The following is a 23391-nucleotide window of genomic DNA, read 5'->3' on the forward strand; positions in this document are numbered from 1 at the left end:
AATAAACGTCGTCTTTCGCATTTTGCACTTTCAAATAACTGTCGCTTTTTGTGACGTCATCGATGTAACCACCTCGAATTCTTGGCATCGTGGCAGCACAACACCTGGTCACACTGCTGGATTATTTAATATAAACATTGCGCACTTTCTTCTAAAAATATGCGATGTGCCGTGCCCAATTGCCGAAATTTCTCTAACTGCGGCTCCAAGAGGAATGCGGTTGGGCAACGATTGGGCTTCTTCCGCTTCCCCAAGTGCCCGGATACGTTTAAGGCTTGGCTAGCATTCTGCGGCTACACGGAGGAGTCCTTAAAGTTGAAGAATCCCTGCATTTGCATCGAACATTTCAAGGATGAGGACATCGAGGGATCCCTGAAATTCGAAATGGGTTAGTTCCGTGTGTGAGCCGCCGAAAATGACCAACTAAGTCCTTGTCCTTCGCTTAGGATTGGCAAAAAAGCGCACTTTGCGACCAGGTGCAGTTCCCTGCGTGAACAAAAGTCAGGAAAGTACATCGGAAAGAGCCCGTGAGGAGAGGTCACAGCGCCGCAGAAACCAGGAGCTAGTGGCTGAGCTATTGGCGGAGGAGGAGGCCAAGCTAATCCCCCCGGAGGATACTTCATTTGAGCAGGATAGTGTGTATTTATCGGAAACTGTAACCATGGAAATGGATCCACTTTCGGGCGAGGAAAGGCGGGATGAGCTGCAAAAGTGTCGCACATGCTACAAGGACTTCACCGCGGACTCCAGGGCCAAGGATCTGTTTGACCCGGCCAACAGTGTCCTGCTCTTTCACATCGAAGTCATAAGTGGTGTCTGGGTTGGTTATTCGTACATTTTATAGAGCAAAATAACATGTATTACGCTAACTATCCTGTAGATCAGCCACAAACCAGACGAGCCGCGCCTCATGTGCCCTGCGTGTAAATCGGCCCTGGATCATGCCATCGATTTCCGGGAAATGTGTATCAGCACCGAGCTCAAGCTCAACCAAGCCAAGCCCTCAACTGATGCAGTGCAGCTCGAGACTCAGAATGAGGATCTTATATCGTCGGAACACGATTTGGTATCTGATACGGAAAACACTAATGTAGAAGAGATTGAAGATGCAGGTGGAGATTATGTTGAAGATGAAGCCACATCAGATGACCAACCAAGTCAAGAGGCAGTCGACGAAGCCGCTGAGTCCGCTGACCCGCCCGCCGCCCAGGATCCACTCAGTGTGGCTCTGGGGGCCAAGATCTTTAAGGAGCTGTTAGATCAATATACAGGGAACGAAAAAACAAGACTCAGGAAGGGAGCACCAATCAGAGCTAAGGAAAAGGCAGATGGCGAACAGAAACCGAAGCGCAGTGCCAACCCAAAGACCAAAGAAGAGAGGAATCTCATACGGCGGGCCCAGCTACGCGCCAAGCCGCCGAACTTTGTGTGCGATCAGTGCGGCCAGGCTTTCCGCATGTCCCACAATCTGCGCATCCACATGCTGCGGCACAGTCGCACCAAGAACTACCAGTGCAGCGAGTGTCCAAAGACATTCTACGACGCCTACATGCGCAACATGCACATACGCATCCGTCATCGGGGAGAAACTCCCTTCGCCTGCGGCTTCTGCAGCGAAACATTCGCCTATGCCGGCGCTCGCCAAAAGCACGAGAGGTCAGTGGTAAATGTACAAAACTAACATCCAAGCATAAACTTTCCTTTGTACTTATGTCTATCCATTTCAGCGAGGTTCACAATGCGGCGCCTCGTCTCATTGTGAAGCGCATCAATCCCAAGCCCATGCCCAAGCCTCGAGAAAGTGTGCGCTATCAGTGCAAGCTGTGCCACAAGCACTACGCCTCCAAGTACGCTCTGGGCTGGCATATCAAATCGCACACCGATGCGAACGCCTACAAGTGCCAGCAGTGCAGCAAGAGCTACTCGGATCCCAACAAACTCAAGCGCCACGAGATGACCCACGAGAAGAGGCCGCTCCAGTGCGACGTTTGCTTGAAGGGATTCTATCAGCGCACGCGGCTGCGGGAGCATGAGCTCATTCACACCGGCGAACGTCCACATTGGTGGGTGTACTCGAGCTTTTAGTTCATTAGCTTCCTAATTATAAAATTGCTTGTTCATCTTTGCAGGTGCGAGGTCTGCAATGTGAACTTTCGCTACAAGTACAACATGAAAAGCCATGCGAACAGTAAAATGCATCAGGATAATGCTCGCAAATTGGGCGTAGTACAAATTGTTGCAACCGAATGAAATGCGTGCTTCTTTTTCAATTTTCACTTAGTTGGATTTATGAATTAATGGCGGTTGGATTTAATTTTCTTTTCTTTCTGCGTTCGTTTTCGATGTGACTGGAGGAGTTGATGTGCTGAGTAAAGTTGCCGGCGCGCAAGAACCAGAGATCGCACACCTCGCAGCTGAGAAGTACAGGGAAATTAGATAGAATAATGCGAAATAACTAAGAGAAACTCACTGGAAAGTGCGCTCGCCCTTCTTGATGATCTCCCACTTGGACTGCGGGGCTCGTCCCTTCTTGCAGGCCTCCCTGTAAAATCATTATAATCATTTATAATTCGTGGCTTTAACTGCTGAGAAGGACGCACCTTTCATGTCTCACGCGCGAGCTGTTCGTGCTGTATTCCAGGCCGCAAAAGGTGCAGGCGTAGGGACCCTCCGTGTGCTTCAGCTGGTGGCGTCGCAGCAGGTGAAGTGTGTAGCACTTCTGGTGGCACTGGTCGCACTCGAACGGCTTGGTGCCCGTGTGCCGCAGCAGATGGACATGGAGATTACTGGTGTCTTTGAACTGCCGGCCGCAGTGCTCGCAGATGCAGGGCTTGGCGCTGGGTCCATTGCGGTCCACAATACGCTTTGGCTGCTTATCATCGATGACTTTCACATGGATCAGCTTTCGGCCCATGCGCATTGTGTGCTTCTTGGACTTTATTTTGGCCGTGTTCTTGCTTCTTCGCTGTGCTGGCTCGTTGGTAGTGGTCGCCACTTCAGTCTGTGCCTCTCCATAGTCCTCGGGAAGGGGTAGGATGTCTTCACCCGGTGCATAGCTAAGAGCTTGTTCAAGCTGATTTTCGGAATTCAGCCGTTCCGGATCCTCTTCCATTTGCAACTGGATGGGTTCTATTTTGATGTCACTGGCCGCCATCAGCTCGTCAATGCCTAGCGGGTCCGGAGCAGCTGCCTGCTGGACGCGAAGTTGCTCCATGGCCGCAGGAGCCTCGCCGATATTCATTCTCCTCCGCCGCCTGGCGAAGAACTTCTCGATCTTGGCACAACGTCGCCGGAACTTTTGCACCTGGCTGAGCAGCACCTGGCAGTCCGTGCATATGTGATTGGGCAAATCCTGGACATTTTGCAGCTGCAAGATGGTAAACAAATTCTGGTTGGAAACGAAAACTGCTGAGTGGAATTGTTCACTTACCCAGCAATTTGTGATGGAGCGGACACACTGCAGCAGCTTTCGGCCCGCAGGCGAGAAGATCTGAAGGCACTCATCGGCCACGACGGTCTTGCCGCAGGTGCGGCAGAACTCCTTCATTTTATGCAATTGATTTGCCAATTATTTAAATTTATTTGTTTGACATGCGTAGGAGTGTGACCGTTGCTCAAAATGACAAATTACACTTTGAATGCGCAACGGGCACCTTTATCCATAAATGTTTCGATAGTCAAAACAATTGTTAAATTCCATCTTCACAAATGGGTGAAGTCTAATTTTCGAAAGAAAATTATAGAAACTAACACGGAAAGCTAGAATGCAGATTAATCATATTCATTATCTACGAAATCAGTTACGAATAGGGTTCGGTATTTTTATACACTCCACCACCAACTATCGATAGGCAGGCAAGCAACCCGTGCGATGGATGGTAACTCTGGCCGTTTCCGCCCTCCATCTTTCTGCATTGACTTTTCACGATGGTGAGTTCGCTGCTACTAAATTCTGCGAAAATAATAGTTTTTCACTGTGAAAGTGGCCCGCAAATGGAGGCAAAACATGAGTGAAGTGCCGCCCCAGGGCTGGGCCATGAAAACAACACCCAGCGCAAGTGGGAAAATGTGAAAATGCGGGCAAAAAACAAAAGCATGCCTTAACCTTAAAGCAAGCAACTCCAGGTGCTGCTCAATGGTGGTCAATGGGGTTTATTTATGTCTGGAATACAAGTGCCAGTTGTTAATACGAGCCCGTTTTTCTTTGCAACATTCTAGCCGCCTAAGAAGGACGCGAAGTCTTCGGCCAAGCAGCCGCAAAAGACACAAAAGAAGAAGGAGGGATCCGGCGGCGGCAAGGCCAAGAAGAAGAAGTGGTCCAAGGGAAAAGTCAGGGACAAGCTGAACAACCAGGTGCTGTTCGACAAGGCCACCTACGAGAAGCTGTACAAGGAAGTGCCCGCCTACAAGCTGATCACCCCATCGGTGGTCTCCGAGCGTCTGAAGATCCGCGGCTCCCTGGCCAAGCGTGCTCTCATCGAGCTGCGCGAGAAGGGTACGTTTCCTTACGCTTCCTAGCACTTCGTTAGCACAAATCCTAATGCCACATCTCTTTGCTTTTAGGTCTGATCAAGCAGGTCGTGCAGCATCATTCCCAGGTCATCTACACACGTGCCACCAAGGGTGATGAGGCGTAAATGAATGTTTTACCTTTTGCCCATCTCGCATCGCCGTAGTCGCACTCGCCTTACAATAGAACTCTGTATCGATAGCACTACGATGCCGCTGTGTGAAACGTTTAATAAACTTGCTTTCTTATTGATGTAAGGGACATTTGCGTGATGTTTAATTGCTATAAAGATATACCCTTTAATAGAGTGATGTATCACTGCTGGTTTCAAGGAGTCGACGGAGATATCCGACTGGGAATGTAAAATATCTTATCAGTGTTTTTATTTGCAGTTCTAATGTTCTTACAAATCGAACAGCTATAGTGCACTATATTTGGAAATCAGGATACCAAGAATTCTTATAATAGCAATTATTATTCATTGCAATGTGCGTTTAATCAAAAATACTTATAAAAAAGTAAACATTTCTTTAATGTCTTGGTAAAGATTAGGAACTATTTTTAAAACAGCCGCTAAAATGATTTTAGCAGTTGAATTAGCTCTTTGAATGGTTATATTTATACAAATAGTAATATCATGAATCATTTGCATGAATCATTATATTATGAATATCATGAGTCCACTTTCAACAGCAAGAATTTGGATATTTTCACAAATACAATTGATTAATATTTGTTTATCAAAAAATAACGAATTCCCAATAAGAAAAAAGTACTTGTCTTCTTCTTGCTCTAAAAGCCATTCAACCTCTCGGTTTTCACGTGACAGTGAGCACTCAATTGTAACTTCATAATTTGTTGATCTGATAACAAAATATAGTCAAAAAGAAATGCAATTCAAGTTTATTAAAGTCTCATTTCATAAGTATAGGTATACAAATTAGAATTAGAATTCTTAATAAATGATTAAATTGAAAAATAATAATAATCAAAAGACCGCAATAAATCAAACTTCTTTAAAATTAGTATATACATTATATTCCAACCAGTATTCAAACAAAATGCCAGAAGATGTAACTGGAAACCGACCACTGAAATGAATACCCAACAAACTTTCAATGATGAACTTACTGTGGCCATTTGCCATTCACAACGAAACGCTGCTTGCGCTCGGGCGAAATGTTTACGTGGTTACCATTATTTTGATGACAACACGGCAGATTGGTTTGGTGCTGGCAAAGACGGGAGTTCGGTTCTGGTATCTGGTAGCCTGTAAAAATGAATTAAGCTACAGCTGAATCGCAGATCGACGAGCCCGCGCCGCACAACTGTGCACACAAGACGACGACGAGGTCGAGCAGGAAGCGTTTTAGCTGTGAGATAATTTGGGAATCAAAGAAAAGAGACCTGCCGCCGCCGCCGTTGCCGATAAAGATTCTCGCGAACCCGGCCAGAAGCGGAGTGGGAATCACGGAATCAGCTGGAGCGCGGCTATAGCCACCCGATAATACCACGTATGCAAACAAAGTGTGCTATCTTGGGTGCTTAGATCTCATGTAGGTCTCGTGCTCTTTTGCAGATCCATAACCGGCAAGATGATACCGCTTTCGCACAAGGACCGGAGCAGCCTGGGCTACCGGGTCCGGGAGAAGCTCAACAGCTGGAAGCGACTCATCTTCTCCGACCGCAACTCCCGGAATCTGTTCCTCTTTCTGCTGCTTAACCTGAGCTTCGCCTTCGTGGAGCTCTTTTACGGCATTGTGACGAACAGTTTGGGTACGTACATGGCCACTAATGACTTTTTATCTTATCCGCAGTTTATAACCTACTTGATGGTTAATCCGCAGGCCTGATCTCCGACTCATTCCACATGTTCTTCGACTGCACTGGCCTCTTGGCGGGACTGGCCGCTTCGGTTATCACTAAGTGGAAGGCCAACGACAAGTTCTCCTACGGCTATGTGCGCGCCGAGGTGCTGGCCGGCTTTGTGAATAGCCTGTTCCTGCTGTTCATCGCCTTCTTCATTCTCTCGGAGGGCGTGGAGCGACTTATTGAACCGCCGGAGGTCAAGCACGAGCGTCTGTTTGTCGTCTCCGTGCTGGGACTGCTGGTGAACCTGGTGGGCATATATGCCTTCAATCACGGCGGGCATGGACACTCGCACGGTGGACACGGACACTCCCACGGTGGTGGCCACGGGCACGGGCACTCGCACGGCCACACGGACGCCGGCAATCACAATCACCAGGCCATCACCTTGGACAATGGTAATTGCAGTAGGAGACTACTACTCATTATGTTCATTAGGAATGGGACCATATTCTAATAACCCCCTTCCAATCCGCCCATTTCTAGGCCATGGACACTCGCACGATCACGACAGCCATGGACACTCGCACGGCGACATGTCGGGCAGCAACTCGCAGATCATGCGCGGCGTCTTCCTGCACATCCTGGCGGACACTTTGGGTTCGGTGGGCGTGATCATCTCGGCGGTGCTGATGCACATGTTTGGCTGGATGATAGCGGACCCCATCTGCTCCATCTTCATAGCCCTGCTGATAGCGCTCAGTGTGCTGAGTCTGATCAAGGAGTCGATCATGATCCTGATGCAGCGACAGCCCGCCGACCTGGACCGATCGCTGCCGCAGTGCTACCAGAAAGTCACCGGTCTGGCTGGCGTCTATGCTGTGCAGGAGCCGCACTTCTGGACCCTCTGCTCCGATGTCTATGTGGGCGCACTCAAGCTAGAGGTGTCCAAGAACGTCGATCCCAAGTACGTGGTGACGCACACACGGATGATCTTCGAGGCGGTGGGCGTCAAGCAGATCTACATACAGTTGGATTATGTTTGATGCCGTTGGGATCGACCCACCGGTGTCCTTGTACAATGATCTGTATAGTTATCAGCGCGTGTTGTATGTTTGCGGGCAGTGCGACTCAAACATTATGAAATTTTAGTATACTACGGCGCCACAATACCCCCATCACTTCCGAATGTCCCCTCCAAGAGCTAAGTAAAAGAAAGTGTTTGATTTTCAGTTGTAGTTTTCCGAATTTTTGTTAACTTATTAACGTTTGTATTTGTTGAAATGCGTGCGGCATTCATTCCAATTCTATACATACTGAAAGCATGGCATAACTTATGCGATAGTCCATATCGAGGAGCATTAGTGTAATTGTAAGCTAAGCGAATGATTTTGTGCAAAGGTAAATATAAATATTTAATGATTTTTTAAAATTCAGCATGAACAAAACCAGAAAATAGCAACTAATTCTGACTGACATTTCCATGGACATTCCGCCGTGCGGTGGAAGTGCATTTGGTGAATCGTTTTTACCACAGTTTGAAGCATCAAAATTATGAACGAAATAAAATTTAATTTGTTATTAGCATTTTTATACGTAAACCGAACTGAAAGGAGTTTTAATTCCGGTTGGGTGGGTAATTACCGTGGTTTTTTTTTTTGGGTATAAACAAATAACTTAACATATTCGATTAGATTAACCTATTTTAATTATTTACAAAAGCTCGCCTTTGAAAATAATCTGCTATTGTACTGCCCCGTTTACTACTTGTTCTTAAAAATTTAATTTTATTTGAAAGACCCCAAAATAAACCAGAATTGTATAGCTCATTGTTCTCTTTATTGCTAAAAAGTTTTCTTGAAACAATACCCCCATTTCAATAACGCTTCAAAAGAATGAGAAAGTATATACATAGTATGTATATTAAAAACCATTAAATTCAACAATATCTGAGAATATCGGAGAAAAAATTTTAGCTTTTTATCCAGTAAATTGTTCTTATTTCCACTATATTCAAATATATAAATAAAATATTCTTTACAATTTAAGAAAATATATTTTGCTTTTAAAAAAAATTTGTTTTCGAACATCAGACAATATTGCATGTTCGCCCTAACGAGAGTCCACTGTGCACATCTCTCACGCGGCGAACGGCAACAGGTCGACACGTTTCGCTGAAATGGAAATAGCACCTGGGGCGCAGCGCCACGCCCATTAAGCAGATAAAGACGTACGTATTGCCCGACCTGGAATTAGATTATAGAATCCCAATTTCCAGCGAGAGCGGCGCAGTTCGTTAGCGTGGTTGAGGTTAGGGCGAAGCCAACGTGAGAAACTGGGGCAAGTCGAACTGCAACGTGCAGAAAATCTTGTTCCACTGCGCATGACCTCCAAAATGTCCGATGGTTGTAATGGTATTGGAGCGGGGCATGTGTACATCACTGTCAAAGGTCAATAACTCCGTGATTGCCCCAAAAAGCAGCAACAACACAAACTAACTGAAGTCTGTGACTCAGACAGCGGTGGCGCCCTCTCGTTCCCACTCACGCCACCATATGGCGGCGTCTACCTACGCATAACTGTATATTTGAAAAGAAGTACAGACATGCGGATTAACAGTTGTTTTGTATAGGTGTTCCGTTTAATTTCAGTGCTGGTGTTCCCATTTTCGGTCTTTGTTGTTTTTCGATATCTTAGCGAAAATGCATACTAATTTGTAGGTGTTGCTATCAAATTATTATTTTAATTACAATAGGTGGCGCAATTCAATTGTTAGCTCGCTGTGATTAAACAATAAACATACAATAAAGTCGAATCCATGAGCGCTCCGGTAAAAAGAAATTAGATATAAAATCGCACTGATCGAAGACAGGCATTTTTGTCAGCGTTTTTAAACATAAATTTAAGACTTTCAAAATTGTAACTAAGCATCTGATAAATATGTATATGTGTGTAGAAGGTATGCATGAGTATAGGTTCCGTTTTGTTGGGGGGATCCATCTAGCATTTCTCCTCCTCCAGACCGTGTTTGAAGAACATGAGCACGGGCACGCTGTCGCCGTTGATTTCGCGGTATTCCACCAAGGCCACCATGCCGTCGCAGTCCATAGATTCGCCGGTGAAGAACTGCAGCTCCTTGAAGCGGCCGAGGATGTCCTTCATGGCCTTGTTCATGTTGGTCTTGAAGATGTCGACCTGGTCGGGCGACTTCTCCTCCAGCTTGGCCAGCACCTTCTTCATGTAGTCCTTCAGGTAGAGGGTGTACGACTTCTTGTCGCCGAAGGCGAAGCACTCCGTCAGTCGGTGGTTAAGCACAACATCCACGCCAGACTCCGAGGTGATATCGGTGCCCTCGTCGGCCTCCTCGGCGGATGCGTTGGCGCCCTCTAGCCTGATATCGTCACCCTGGCGGGTGATCAGCTTGCCGTACACCTCGTAGATCACATCATCCACCAGCTTCATCTTGTAGGTGTCGGCGAACATCTCGTCCCCGGTGATGATATCCTTGTAGATCTTCATGGTGTTTGGGTTGTGTGGAGTCTGAAGATGGCGTCTAAATCGCTGGCGAAAATGCAACTACAACTGCACCGGACCGGGAACACTGCGAAACGACCTGCCACGCGCTCACTCGAACAGCGAAAAGAATGAGCGAGAAAAAATGGCGAAAGAACTGCCAACTCGCTTGTGTCTGGCATCGATTGATCCGGCAGTGGCAGCGCCTACTGTACGCGTATCGATAATTTTAAATGTTTTCTTCGTACTTTTTTTTTTATTCAAAAGCAGGGAATATTAAAAAGACGGACAAAATTTTTATCGGTTTAATATTGATGTTTCTTACGTATATTTATGGCCATTCTAGCTTTCAATCATTTCAGACTGTTTCAGTAAAAAAATATAAATATATGCAATATTCTCAATTGGTGAATAAAATAAAAGTGAGAACAAAATTATTGAAATTAAGTTATTACATTGTTTTTACAATGCTTTACAGTTTATATGAAATCGATACAATCGAGACTTATTTTACCAACGTAGTGGCATCCCTGCTCGCGGTAATATCGCGCAGTCAGTGTACGGTCCCATCAATACAAGTTCGAGTGAAAAACAGGGAAATGTACGTAATTTCTGCGATGGCACTGCGAAAATCCTGATTTGTGACTGCTTTTTGCAGGTATGCACTCTCCAGCTCGTTGATCCGCTCGCCGGCGCTGCGCCAAGGCCTCCAGATGGCCGCTGCCAGCCGCCCGGTGTCGATGAAGGTGGTCTCCGTGGCCGAAACCCAGAAGGACGAGTCGTTCTTCGAGAAGAACGAGCGTTTGGGCAGGGAGCTGTCGCCCCATCTGACCATCTACCAGCCGCAGCTGACCTCCATGCTCTCGATCTGCCACCGCGGCACAGGATTGGCCCTGGGTGTGGGTGTCTGGGGCCTGGGATTGGGCGCTCTGATCTCGTCCCACGACATTAGCCACTATGTCACCATGGTGGAGGGCCTCCAGCTGAGTGGCGCCACTCTGACCGCCCTCAAGTTCATCATCGCCTATCCGGCTGGCTATCACACCGCCAATGGTATTAGGCATCTCCTCTGGGACACCGGACGGTTCCTGAAGATCAAGGAGGTCTACTCCACCGGTTACGCAATGGTCGCCACCTCTTTCGTGCTATCCGCTATCTTGGCCCTGCTCTAAGTCCAAGACCCCAGCTAAACCTATTACATTTTAGTGCGAACACTGTGTGAAAATTGTTATATACTAAATACATGTAGTGTGTATATTTATAAAGGTGTTTGTTGTGTTACGCAATCCATTTTGTTGCTTTGGGCGTGCTGCATACGCTTGTTGTTCGCTGCAATTTGCAGGGTGTGCGTGTTTTTAACTATTTCGGTGATTTGTATAGTGAGTTCAGTGTACAGGCCGGTTAAGTAGACATCTTGCGGTCCATTGACAGCGAAATCAAGTATACGCCCCGAACAAGCGATTTCCGATAGCAGAATATTACTTACGTGCGCCCAAAAGTAGGGAATATTTTTTATAGACTACCCTTTTCTTGACAAATTAAAACCAAACACAGGACTCAGAAAATGCATTTATTTAAGGGTAGCTCTCTGGCTTCCCTAACTATATCCTTTTAATTCAGAACTGAACAATCGTTTCATTAGATGAGTTCATGTGTAGAATCTATCTATATGAAAAGATGTATTTCCTTATTAAAGTGTATCAATCCTAAAATAATTTTGATAATAAATTTTATATGGATAGAAAATGCAGTTCAGTTAACTTTTTTCCATACGTTGTAATTTATTTATTGTGAATTTTGGATTATCATTTGTAAAAGCTGCAAACTGTAGTGCAACGGTTGTGTATGAGGCTAATATGTATCTAACAACTAATATCACAATCGATGTAATGTTATTGAAACTTCTTCTTCGGCGAATTATGAATGTGGAGCTTTCTATTGAATGGCTCCATGCTTGCTGCCCTCCACTTCCGTTTCATTTTCACCATCGCTCCCACTTCCGCTGCCGCCTTCCTTTCCGTTTTCCGTCGGAGGCAGCAGCTCGAAATCGCACACCAGGGAAAAGTGATCCGATGGATACTGGAAGCTGGGCGTGCGGTTCTTGCCAATTTGCTCTCCGGCCGGAAAGTCTAGACAGTTTTTGATCTGAAATTTGACATAAATATTGTTAAATAGATTGTAACCGCTTGCAACTATTTTAGTATCCCACCTTGAGGCGATCGGGTGTGTAAAAAACGTAGTCGATGGTGTGGCATTCCTCGCCCTCTTCGCGGATCTTCCAGGTGGTGTAGGGTGGCTCGCGTTTCATCGATTTCGCGACGAACTCACCGACATCCTCGCTGGGATGCAGTATCTCCTCGCGGTCTAGCTTCACGTCGGCATAGGCGCTGCCCAAGCGGAGGAGATCACATCCCAAGATCGTGGCATAGATGGGCTCCACCGGTTCGGCATTGAAATCGCCGCAGAGCAGCAGCGGTGTATCGCCGGCAAACTGCTTCACAAACCTGATGAGATCGCGGCCCTGTTCGTTCCGCAATTTGGCCAAAAGGGCGCCATGGCGGGCCTTCAAGTGGGTGGTGGCCACACAGAATTCCCGGCCACTGGATCGCATACGCAGCCGGGCAGCGATGGCCACCTGGTTGCTCTGCACCCGCCACACTTCCAGGATCCTCGTGTCGTATCCCTGCAGCTGCAATTTGTCCCTCTTGTAGAAGATGGCACAGCCATCGGGTCCATTGTTCTGCTCGATGTACAGGCACGGGGAATCCGGCTTCGGGAAGAAGATGCCTGCGTAATTCTGGCTACCCAACACGGTCTGCAGGAACTTAAAGTGGTCTACCTCCTAATTAAATGAATCACGTTAAAGTGTGACTGTCTTGAAAATTTTTGGGGGGCTGATGTGAACATACTTGCAGACAAATCACATCGGGCTGGTTCTGCAGAATCTCCTGAACAATCAGGTACTTGCGGTGCTCCCAGGTGAGAGCCTCCTCAGGACATCGCACAAATCCATCGTTGTGCTGACCGAGAGCTGGGTTTCAGATGAAGAAATCGAGTTAAATGGGATACAATTAAGGTATTTGTATAATGATGCAAATTGTTTAAACATATATAAGCATATAAATACTTTTAGGCACATACTTTGTGATAGGATGTTCCACTGCAGCAATCGAATGTCATCGCCCTCAACTGGCGCACTGCAAACTGCACAAATAGATTAGAATAAAGCCCTCGGATAAGACAAGGATGCATCCCTACCCCTCGACACGGAGTTCAGCTTGAGGCAGCGCAGTCCGTCGGCCACATCCTCGTCCGCCAGCAGCGGTTTCAGAAAGCCGCGGGTGAGCAGCGATGGCTGCTCGATGCCACCGCCACGCAGTTGCTGGACGTGCTGGAGGAGAGCCGGGGTGCTCAGACCGGCGGGCAGTACCAGGCCATCGTCCTGGGAGTCCACATTGTTGATCTTTGGAGCCGAGTTAAATGAGCCCATTCTGCAATAGGATTAGGTGACTCAATTAGTTTACAGTCGTTGCACAATTAACTATATAAAAACTCGACTAAGCAAACGTGTTTAGCACTCATTATTCGATTATATTTTGCTATTTCAAAACACAAAGATGCACCCAATTGTGAAAGTCTTTAAATGTGTTTTCTTTTAGCATTTCAATCGAAAACAAATTGATAAAAGCTTCTCGCAACAAACAAACAACTTTCAGCGCATAACACCAAATAAACAACATCAATTAAATACATATCATTTCACATTTTCTGGTACTCACAAAGCATCGGGTTTTCTATATAGAATTTTTCTCAGTATTATGCTGAAAATGAATAGACTATGACTATGACGCTGACTCGTATAAAATTTTCCCATTTTCACTTTGCTGCGAGGAGTTATTTGTACGGAGTAAGTGTTTTGTGTGCAGGGAAGAAAAATAGTAAAAATTGTTAGGTTTTCCAATCAGATTTGATCAATTTAAAGAAAACAATAAAACACAAAAGTGAATAATTTCGAAAATGGGGGATTGGAACAAGGAGTTATTGATATAGTGCTCAGTTATTCAATCTGACACAATCAACTAGCGAGCTTAAAACCATTTTCAAAAACTCTTTCTCAACTATAGATATATTTTCTATTCTTTTCAATCATTGTTGCTAGGTAGCGTATAGCAACTAACTATATTTTGGTTATGATGGAATGCATGATTTCATTTTTCATTCAATATTATATCTGTATTTAATATTGAACGATTAACTGTCAGATAGCAAATCTGACTTGCATTCATCATTGATTCCTTTATCAAATGAATCTGACTTCCTGAAGCTGGACTCGATCACACTAATCTGCGTAGCTCACAGCTAAATGTGAGTTTTCATATTGCTGGTTAGAACGTTTCTGGTTTTCATGGGTCCCAGCTCACGGCAATTAGCACATATGCTCCGATTCTAAGAAGATTACCGGACATTAGAGCGGGGTATTAGATGGGTGCAGGGGAAAGAGGTGGGAGAATCTGGAACGCCCACGCGACGATAATCCCGCGAAACAAAAACAAAGGCGAAATGTCGCTCGGTCAATAGCTTCGCAGCTGTTCGTCTGGTTTCCAACGCTCCGCGAGAGAATCGAAACCAGTTCCCGCCGGGGATTGGGATTGAATGGCGAATGGCGACTGGATTTGGGGCTTACGGGTTTCGGCATGTCACCGCAATCAATCACCCGCCGCCGGTGGATCAGTTGTCCCCTCATCCTACATCCCACATCTCGGTTCGCATCCCATCTCACCTGGTCAGCATCACTTTTTGCAGATATGCCTTGCGATCGTTTTTGCAGGGCGCCTTGTTGGCTCGCTTAATGGGAACTGCTGGCTCCATGACTGCGGCAGGATCAAAGGATTTGGATGTTGTGGATTTCGAATGGGTTTGTTTTACTTTTGTGGGATATGTGAGGTGGTGACTTTAGCGATCTTTGGGGGCGCCGGAACGAGGTGCGCTTGCAAGCGACTTTGGCGAAACTGAATGCCAACTGAAGTGCGGGGTTTTATTAGAGAGATCATTCGCGCTGGAGGCAGCGAAAAGATCGCGAGGAGAGCACGCACAAACGGGTATTTCGCATACGAGATGTATCTGCAAGATACAGATACCGATACCGATACAGATACCCCCAGAACGAGATCAATACGTTCGGCTCACGTGTGGAGAGCTCCCGCGCCAAAATGCTAAACAAAAGAACGATTCTATAAGTACGTCGGACCGACTGGCTGTCTGTTTGGCTAGCTGGCTGGCTGGCTGGCTTGTTAAATATTTATGGCTATCAGTTAATGAAAACAAAAGTGCTGTATGTATGCATGGATGCAAAAAAGTGGAGAAAATAGCAGCCAGCATCCCATGCCAGCATCCTTAGATAATCAATGGCGCTGTTGTATGCCTAAGCAGAATCCGAAATGTTCTCAAATGCAAATTGCGCAGACAAAAGATACAATTGTATCTGCACAATTTATACAGCAACGCAGTTACATGCCTAATGAGCTGCCCGCCCAAGCTATATAGTAGCTATATCTGTTGTATCTCTAGCCGATTTTCTGCGCATACCGGGGGTAGATTTCGTTTTCAATTTCAATTTCTTTTTCGATTTCGTTACCTGGGAATCGGAACGGCCACACGTCTTGCGAACGTCTTCGATGTGACGATCAAACGCGACGTTTTCATTAGAAACTCCATTTTGAACTGTTTGTGCAAACTTTACGCTTGTCCCAACTTAAATATCACTTTCAGTTTGCTATCTTTCGGTGGCTGACTTTAGAACTGGGATTCTTGGTTTCTTGGTTAGATATTAGGATAACTTGAAATGTTTTATATTTAGTGTCAGTATGGCAATGTCAAAGAGACGCGGCCCCATCTGTGTTTCCTAGAAAGGTAAAATGATTACGAGGTTAATGTTTAGTAAATAATTAAATTTTCGTTCTCTTCGCTGAACGTCACTTGCAAAATGCCCACCAATCTCGTTGCGGAATTTTGAACTTGATTTAATCAAATTAGGCACGTGCCGAAACACTTTCGTGACCCAAACGCAATTATTGCATTCATTGATAAAATCTTTTTAGTTCATTTACACTGATATAATGGCAATTTAGTTGCCACTCATGAGTTATCACTTAATGGAAAGGCATCAAGTAGTCAGCTTTACGTTAGATGGGCTAATAATATCGATACTATAGCGCATGGATAACAATGATTGGTACTAGTAACTAACTCATAACTAGAATTGCAATTGTTTGAAATAAGCTATTCAATAAATAAGTAGATCACAAATATTCTAATAGTGCCGCTGCTATACTTTATATTTTTATTAAATCGGTCGTTTTTCCGCCTTTCCTGGGACACATGTACATATGTATATAATTGACTACCTATATACTCGTATACTGTCAGTTTTGTCATGATCACTTTCGCGCAAATTGTGCAAGGTTAGTTTTTGTTGCTCTCGGGGATCACTTGTTGTTGCTGCTGTTGTTGTTGTCGTTATTGTTGATTGCCGCTAAGTGGCTTTGAGGCCTGGCCAATGGCTAAGAACACTTGACACGCTGCCAGCCATGAACTTGATTTATAAGCGCGACAGCCGCGCTACAGCCTATGGTTATGGTATCTGGCATATATGGCCCCTGTAAGAAACGAGTATCTCACCTCACCAGATACAAGAGCAAATCGCGAGGCGGCTCGAACTCAAACTCTCCCATTCCAGTTGCAGCGGCGGAACTGCTCTGGCCGAGATTGATATCGATACGGGGGCTGGCCACGCCCCGCTGTTCGTCCATTTCCATTTCCTTTTCGAATTCCAGTTTTCGCGCCGCCAGGCGCTGTTTCATCTGAACGGTGGAGGTCATGGCCGAGGTCTTGGCCACAGCTTCCGCGATCTCGTACTGCCTGAGGAAATCCTGACGCACACCATCCAACGTGAGACCTTGTGGACGTCTGCATTCGGGACCACACAGGCGCTGGCACATCTCATTGATGGCCGACTGGCGATCGGTCAGATGGCCGGGTGCCGTTTGCAGGCAATTCGAACAGGGTATCTCCCTGTGTCGATCACCAGCCAGTTTTCCATCGTCCTCGTAATGATTGGGTGGCTTGTAATCCTCTTCGTTGGGCGAGGGAGGCTCATCCGTAACACCAAAAAATTGCGGTGGCTTGTCATCCTCTTCCAGCAGCTCGGCTCCATTGTCACTTCTACTGTAATCCAAAGGATTGGACTCCAAATTCAGCAAAAGAGCTGTCACTGGCATGGCCTTGCCCAAGGCGGGCTGACGGCGATGGCCATAGTTTTCGCGTAGTCCCGTGGTTTTTTGATCCATTGTCACTTCTAACTGCTACTTTTGAGCCAGTTTTGGTCACTTATCACTGGCCACGCTGCGTATGCGTAATATGCGATGCACTTCTGGCCGTTTAGAACAGCCAACAATTAATACGCGCGTGCGTTGCCTTTCCTTATTTATATCTTCTGGCCGACTCTAGTCGAGATCGAGGCAATCAAGTGCCAACTGCCAGTTGCTCAGTTCCCTGATCGGATCGCTCTCTCTCTGTAGTTTCTCATTAAAAGAGCAGACAGATTGCCGCTGTTCAGGCATTCAGTCATTCAAGTCATAGGTTTAATAAACGGCATGAAATTGAAATTGCCGCTCTCGTTCGGTTTCGTTTAAAGGCAAACCACATTTTGTTTGATTACTTTCCAAAATGTCAAATTTGTTATTAGCAAAATAGAGATTTGATTTCGATTGTCCAAAAGTCAGTCGGCAGCAGCTCAATGCCCAATTATACTTTCATCTTGACGTGACTTTAAACTTGACCCGATGAATCAGAATCAGTATCAGTATCAGAACAACAAGCGTTGTTATTACTTCGAAATCATAACATTCAAGACTCCACTCGAACTTTCTGCTGCTTAAGGTTACATCGAGTGCGAAATAATTGCAATATATCTCAAAAATTGTGTTTACACAACATGATAATTAAAGGAAGTACTTAGTCTTGAGCTTAAACAATAATTTCTAATCAATTGTCAACGCGTTTCTTGGTTTCTGGGTGAAAATGCCACACAGGAATTCCGTATTCCACAGACTCAATCAATTACAGATAAATAAAGAACACTTTTCAATCAGCTGCGATTGATTAATTACGCTCTATGTCAGCTGCCTGACACTCGACTTCCACACAAACATAATTAATTTTACGCCTCAGTTTGTTCCCTCATCCCAAATTGCAATCGAAACCGAAAGAGAGGAAAGGCAAGTGCCTTCAATGCTAATTTGTAGCTAATAAATTATTATGCACTTTCATGATTTGCATTAATTCAAGAGCGAATTGATTGCAATTCATTTGGCTAATAAACTAAAAGCCAATTGAATGAACACAACGACTTCCATTCATTTCCGCAATACGACAAGTTATGGTATCTATTTATCTCTTAAATCTTTTGAAGTCAATTGCAAATATTTGTGAATATTATAATTAACTGTATTATTTTTAAGTTATAGCGTTTTTTTGGCAATCGAATTGAGTACCATAAATTAGGTTTTTTATTTAATATTCTCATATGTTTTAAAAAGTTCTTTAAAATCAGCCTAAGAGTAGGCAAGAATTTTAATTTTACATAAGTTTTACATTATGAAAATTTTTTTTAGCCATAAGAATTATTATATATATACAATTGTTGAGTATTTTAAACCTTTAAAAGTTGATAGATAAGTAAACAGAGTATTAATTAGATGTCAAACTATTATGAAGAATAAATGGTAAATAATTTGTCTATTTAAATATTAATCGAAGCGCTTGTATTTTTCTATTCAACAAAAGTTTGCCTAGTTCTTTGTTTGCTCAGCTGCTATTGAACTTGATCTACTTCAATGTTTATGTACTATTTTTTTAGCTGTACATACCTATAAGCCTCGAGTCACTTTTAGATGTAGCACTAATTAAATATAATAATCTCTTCCCCTTCCGCAGGTGTGACTTCTCTACAAACGTTTAAACGGACCTCAATTTTTTCTGGCAATGCACTGCGGAAAGTCGAGTGAAATCAACAAGAGCAGCGGCCGACATTGAGGTTTTATTTATACGGCTATATGTACATACATATGAACCTGGGGATTCGGCCAAAATGCCACATGAACTTGGCAACAGGTCCGCTCAATTTATGACAGGCCTTTTCCTCGTGGGAGTGATAAGGGGCATTCGTGGTGCGAAACTATGTAAGTTGTTGTTAATTCAGCTGACTATATTGTAGCAAGACACCTGCTACCGCTGACCGATCGGGTCATCGATTGTTCATTTGATATAGACTAATCTCAGAGCAAACCAAAAACGAATAAAAAGGGAAAAACGCCAGGGATGTGATAACCTTATCAGGGAATGATACACACGACCAGCTGGGATGCTCGACTATCAGATGACCTGTACTTGTTCCAGATGTTACAAAATACGTATTGTAAATACGCAAGCCGTGCTATCTCACGATGCTTTCTCAACTGATTTATATATATTTAAGGTTTCTTATCACATCATGCGGGAACTCTTATAGCATATTCCTTTAGTCTCGGCATTTGTACAGGGTATAGACAAAAAGAGTACGCGATTATTTTTGTTATACAACAGCATAGCGACAGATTGGGACACATACTCGCAGTACATGTGGTGAGTATCGCAACGGCACTGGCTTGGAAAAAACTGGTTCTACTCCGGCAAAAGCTGATTCCATCTGGAGGCAAAATGAAACTTGGACCGCTTTTCCGAGCACTTTGCAAGTGGTTCAGTGGAGCAAACTGACTATGTCCTGCATCCCAAACTCACCATTTTGCAGCCTGCACTACGGAGCACTACCACACATGGTTAAATGGCGATCGATGAGTAACCAAAGTGTCCGCCGAGTTTTCACGCGAACCGAGGTGGCGTCTAATGCGGATTGACAGGGCGGTTCAAATGCTCTGGCGAGCTGAAAAGAACTAAACGCGATGGTACGTGCCTTGCGACATTTATACCAACGCTCTCAGCGCCCGGCAGCTGAAGCTGATAAGGATAATGCAAAAGAGACCTCTCTGTTTGTCTGGCCGACTGAGGCAGCCACACCATCGTTACACCATCGGTACGGTACACCAACACCATTGCACCATCGGCCGGCGAGAGACCCCTCTCGCTCTCTTGGATTCTTGCTCTCCACCTCATTATCGTAATAAGTTCAATGGCTCACGCTCTCCGGGTTTGTAACAGTAGTGTGAATTCGGTTTCCATTCTAATGGGCACACCCTGCGTATGAGTGATGCAAAGTATTTAAGCGGTTAATAGCTTCTAGATTTGAAGGTTGCTGATAGTTTTATGTGGTTTATAAAATTTTCGACGTATTTAAGCTACTTCTTACACATATTTCATTCAAAATGTATCCATAAATACCTGATTTGTGTTTTTGGTGAGTGAAGATAGTATTAAATTTTGCCTGTTAGTAATCTTTCATAGAATATATATATTTACGAATTCAGACCGAGTGTTTAATAAAAAAAAAGAACACAGGAGGTTATTTTATTTATTATTAAACGTTTTATTATTTCCAGTAAAGGAAGAACTAGAGCCTTTGGATTATCACTATGTTGGATAATGGATAACGGTGGATAACGTACTCAGAACTGAACTGATGTATAGGGATATGTTTGGGTTTATATAGGCGGATTGGGATAGCTTAAGAACGAAGTTTAAGAGAATAAAGATATCAACGTCTATTCTCCCGGAACGAGAGGTGTCTATTCTCCCGTTAAGAGAGGAGCCCCGAAAAATAGGAGTAATTTGAGAATCCTGAGACGATTGTGTGGGCGGAAGTTTTTGTTATTTCAGTTGGCTCGCCAAGTGATCGAATGTTTGTTTAGGGGACGTGGACATTGGCTCGCCCCAGAGTCTAGTTGTGATTGGGGAGTTGTGGGTGTAGATATGTTACTATATGTATTTCCTTATTTGGTTTATAAAAGCGAGACTCCAAGGGGATCTTTACAGGTCTGTAATCTTTAGCACATTTAAAAGGCAACTCCCAATTGCTTTCCCCATTAAAAACAAAGACCCAAAGACGTCGATTAAATGACTCACTTGGAGTGCCCACTTACTTTGTTGGACCTGAGTGGGTCAATTCTGATCAATTTGTAATTTGCGCTGATAACAATGCCAATGACATGAGGATCGTGTCTGGTCTAGTGTCTGGTTTCGTGGGCATATCTTATCGGCCACATTTATAAGGTATCAGACCACTTGAAAGCGTTTCGCCGAGCATAATTCGCTCGTGCGGGTCAGTTATAAAACTTTCAAACGGAATGTGATTTACAACGTATCGATTAGAACGGGGAATGCAACCAAAAGTGACGTAGCCCGGATCTTGTTGGTTTCATTTAGTTTGGGGCGGTTGGTTTTGCGTAGTTCTCGCAAATCCTAAGCTCCCAGTTGGCCTGTCAAGGTCACTGGTGAGTGTGAGTCCGTTCGCTGATTAGGTGGTGAATACAACTATTTAGTTCCATCATATATGGAGCTGAGTGTATTTATTACTTTATTACGCGCAGCCAGTGGTCTAGCCGCTGAGATTAGATAAGGATTTCGAGTGGACCAACCGCGGCCTTCGGTATAAAGTTCACTTTTTAGTTTATCTTCGATACTATGTGGTCCTAATTAAGGAGGTTTGTTTGTTGTCATGTATGCCAGTCTGGTGGTCTTATACTCGCACCTTATCAATTGCCCAATGGAATTGACGAACGCGTGCCGTTCACATTATTAGAAAACATACCACCTACATATTTACGAATGCAAATCATAAATACTTAAGCGAATATTTTGGAATTTGAACTGTTTTCTATAATTCATAGTAAATATTCTAATCTCATGTTTTTAACGGATTATATGAACATCAGTAAGTATAAAACCTATAACTGAGTCATTCCAGCTGTGTCGGGTTTTTGCTAGTTAGATTTAGTTAGTCCTTATAAGTCCTATACAGGGTATAAGCATTATTACATGCATATCTGATAATTATGGATTAAAAGATAAGATAGCTACTGCCCAATAAACTTACATATCTCATTTCAAACATTCAAAGAGATAGATTAATTGGTGATAATACCTCTTGTTTGCACATTAAAGCTGATTGGTTAATAAATGAGTTTATTGATCGATTGAAATAATGTTAACTTACAAACAATCGCAGGCAAATCGATAAATAATTGATACTAATAACAACTGAAAAGGACATATAATTTGCTTTCACAAAATTTCCCCCAGTCAGTAACGAATGCGCTCAACAAGTGGAATATTTCATGGACGGGAAATTGCGGTCAATTGTAATGAAATTACGGCTTCCTGCAACAAGGGATATTCACTTTAATCAGAAAAGATCTTATGTGCTCTCGTTGTGAATTACATATGTGTACAACGCCCTTTTCAGCTGAAGAGCTCACCAAAAAACACCCACACAAAAGGACAGTTATAGTAATTAAAAACCCATTTCTTTGCCACACAAACATACACATACACACGCAGGCACTTGGGTAAATTACAATCTCCACATGGAACAAAGCACATCAAATTTCCTAGCGACCTCAAACCCAAACAAAAACGTGGAGCTTCTTTGGGGTATTTTAGTGGTGGTGGGGAGGTGTGGTGGGGTTTGAGAGAACGAGCGAGAAGAGCACACAAAGAGCGGTTGCCTCGTTCCCGCTCGCACTAGTCAGCAGATTGGAGCAAAATTTGTATTTTTGTGTAATAAACTGCAGGTCCGAAAACAAACCACATAAACAATAAAGAAGAAACTAAGGAAAACAGCAAACAAAGAGCCAGACGCAAAAGCTTGATAAAGGAAAATTTAGTTTATGAAGAGCAGCAGCAAACAACGAAATGTTTTCCGTGTTGTTATATCAATAATCTTCAAGATTTCCACAATTTCGAGGGAGGGAAAAGGGCGAAAAAAGGACAAAGCCCGGCACGCCCAAAAATCAAAAGTCTGAAACTAATATTAGGTAATTGGTGCCACTTACAAGAGCTTCTTGGCGAATTTGTAGAATGCCACCAGCAGGTAAACAACTGTGGAAATTAGCTTCATTTTGCACTCAGCCCTTTGTTTTAATTAATTTTATATGGTGAAAACTAATTTGTAAGTGCCGTAAATCAAAGTTCACTTTCATCAAATCGTATTTTGAGACTTTCGTAAATGGTTTGGTTGGTTTGTCGAAAATTTGGAAAAAAAACACGATCCCGAAAATTTGGTTAAAATTTCACTATCAATGTCATTTCCGCGTCGAACACGTTTTCCACACTAAGCGGGCACCACGAAAAAAAACTTGGAAGATAACGCTTTCTGTGACGTAGGAGAAGAGAAATTGGGGAGGTAAGAGAGAGCGAGAGTGCAGTCGGCGCGAATTAGTATTAGTATTGGTGCCAGGCGGAAGAAAGTAAAAGCCAACTGAAATGAGAGAAGTTTGCAATGCTGCACCGACGATCGAATGCGCTATTTTAACACAAAACGAAGAGAAACACCTTATTTAAAAATATGG

At 44.1% G+C, this 23391-nt stretch overlaps 7 protein-coding genes and 1 long non-coding RNA gene across 15 annotated transcripts; 5 read left to right on the top strand and 3 right to left on the bottom strand.

Moving 5' to 3' along the window:
- The first annotated feature begins 56 nt into the window (after positions 1-56).
- LOC6728556 (zinc finger protein 184) lies at positions 57-2276 on the top strand. 2 transcript variants are annotated; one of them, XM_016176992.3, is made up of 5 exons: positions 57-388; positions 447-820; positions 881-1663; positions 1728-2063; positions 2130-2276. In XM_016176992.3, the coding sequence occupies exons 1-4, from the start codon at positions 160-162 to the stop codon at positions 2031-2033; spliced, it is 1692 nt and encodes a 563-aa protein (XP_016035193.1). In that variant the 5' UTR covers positions 57-159; the 3' UTR covers positions 2034-2063; positions 2130-2276. The 2 variants fall into 2 exon arrangements, with proteins under 2 accessions (XP_016035193.1, XP_002103897.1); XM_002103861.4 differs by having other exon boundaries at positions 881-1656.
- On the bottom strand, positions 2263-3643 carry LOC6728557 (zinc finger protein 2). Its single transcript, XM_002103862.4, has 4 exons — positions 3431-3643; positions 2601-3367; positions 2471-2542; positions 2263-2414 (listed from the first exon to the last, which is right to left on the bottom strand). Exons 1-4 carry the CDS (start codon positions 3545-3547, stop codon positions 2288-2290), a joined length of 1083 nt encoding a protein of 360 aa, XP_002103898.1. The 5' UTR covers positions 3548-3643; the 3' UTR covers positions 2263-2287.
- Positions 3644-3775: 132 nt separating this feature from the next.
- Positions 3776-4771, top strand: LOC6728558 (40S ribosomal protein S25). The gene is made up of 3 exons (XM_002103863.4): positions 3776-3930; positions 4219-4495; positions 4564-4771. Exons 1-3 carry the CDS (start codon positions 3928-3930, stop codon positions 4635-4637), a joined length of 354 nt encoding a protein of 117 aa, XP_002103899.1. The 5' UTR covers positions 3776-3927; the 3' UTR covers positions 4638-4771.
- Positions 4772-5647: 876 nt separating this feature from the next.
- Positions 5648-7925, top strand: LOC6728559 (zinc transporter 7). Of its 2 annotated transcripts, none has more exons than XM_039294917.1 (4): positions 5648-6024; positions 6071-6286; positions 6358-6777; positions 6866-7925. In XM_039294917.1, the coding sequence occupies exons 2-4, from the start codon at positions 6106-6108 to the stop codon at positions 7363-7365; spliced, it is 1101 nt and encodes a 366-aa protein (XP_039150851.1). In that variant the 5' UTR covers positions 5648-6024; positions 6071-6105; the 3' UTR covers positions 7366-7925. The 2 variants fall into 2 exon arrangements, with proteins under 2 accessions (XP_039150851.1, XP_016035194.1); XM_016176993.1 differs by having other exon boundaries at positions 6090-6286.
- Positions 7926-8931: 1006 nt separating this feature from the next.
- LOC6728560 (translationally-controlled tumor protein homolog) lies at positions 8932-10036 on the bottom strand. The gene has a single exon (XM_039294922.2). It carries the CDS (start codon positions 9836-9838, stop codon positions 9320-9322), a length of 519 nt encoding a protein of 172 aa, XP_039150856.1. The 5' UTR covers positions 9839-10036; the 3' UTR covers positions 8932-9319.
- A 238-nt stretch (positions 10037-10274) lies between these two features.
- Positions 10275-11097, top strand: LOC6728561 (succinate dehydrogenase cytochrome b560 subunit, mitochondrial). Its single transcript, XM_016176994.3, has 2 exons — positions 10275-10433; positions 10491-11097. The coding sequence occupies exons 1-2, from the start codon at positions 10300-10302 to the stop codon at positions 11002-11004; spliced, it is 648 nt and encodes a 215-aa protein (XP_016035196.2). The 5' UTR covers positions 10275-10299; the 3' UTR covers positions 11005-11097.
- Positions 11098-11588: 491 nt separating this feature from the next.
- LOC27206728 (nocturnin) lies at positions 11589-23181 on the bottom strand. Of its 6 annotated transcripts, none has more exons than XM_016182545.3 (7): positions 22876-23181; positions 13612-13716; positions 13091-13323; positions 12974-13036; positions 12742-12863; positions 12042-12674; positions 11589-11977 (listed from the first exon to the last, which is right to left on the bottom strand). In XM_016182545.3, exons 1-7 carry the CDS (start codon positions 22938-22940, stop codon positions 11768-11770), a joined length of 1431 nt encoding a protein of 476 aa, XP_016035203.1. In that variant the 5' UTR covers positions 22941-23181; the 3' UTR covers positions 11589-11767. The 6 variants fall into 6 exon arrangements, with proteins under 6 accessions (XP_016035203.1, XP_016035199.1, XP_016035201.1 ...); XM_016182541.3 differs by lacking the exon at positions 22876-23181 and adding an exon at positions 15468-15734; XM_016182543.3 differs by lacking the exon at positions 13612-13716 and having other exon boundaries at positions 22876-23179.
- On the top strand, positions 18544-20600 carry LOC123327260. Its single transcript, XR_006541872.1, has 4 exons — positions 18544-19071; positions 19161-19307; positions 19368-20282; positions 20425-20600. It is a non-coding gene; the product is annotated as an uncharacterized LOC123327260 (long non-coding RNA).
- Positions 23182-23391: the final 210 nt, after the last annotated feature.

This window comes from Drosophila simulans, chromosome 3R (assembly GCF_016746395.2).
Source record: "Drosophila simulans strain w501 chromosome 3R, Prin_Dsim_3.1, whole genome shotgun sequence".
In the NCBI taxonomy this organism is placed as follows: domain Eukaryota; kingdom Metazoa; phylum Arthropoda; class Insecta; order Diptera; family Drosophilidae; genus Drosophila; species Drosophila simulans.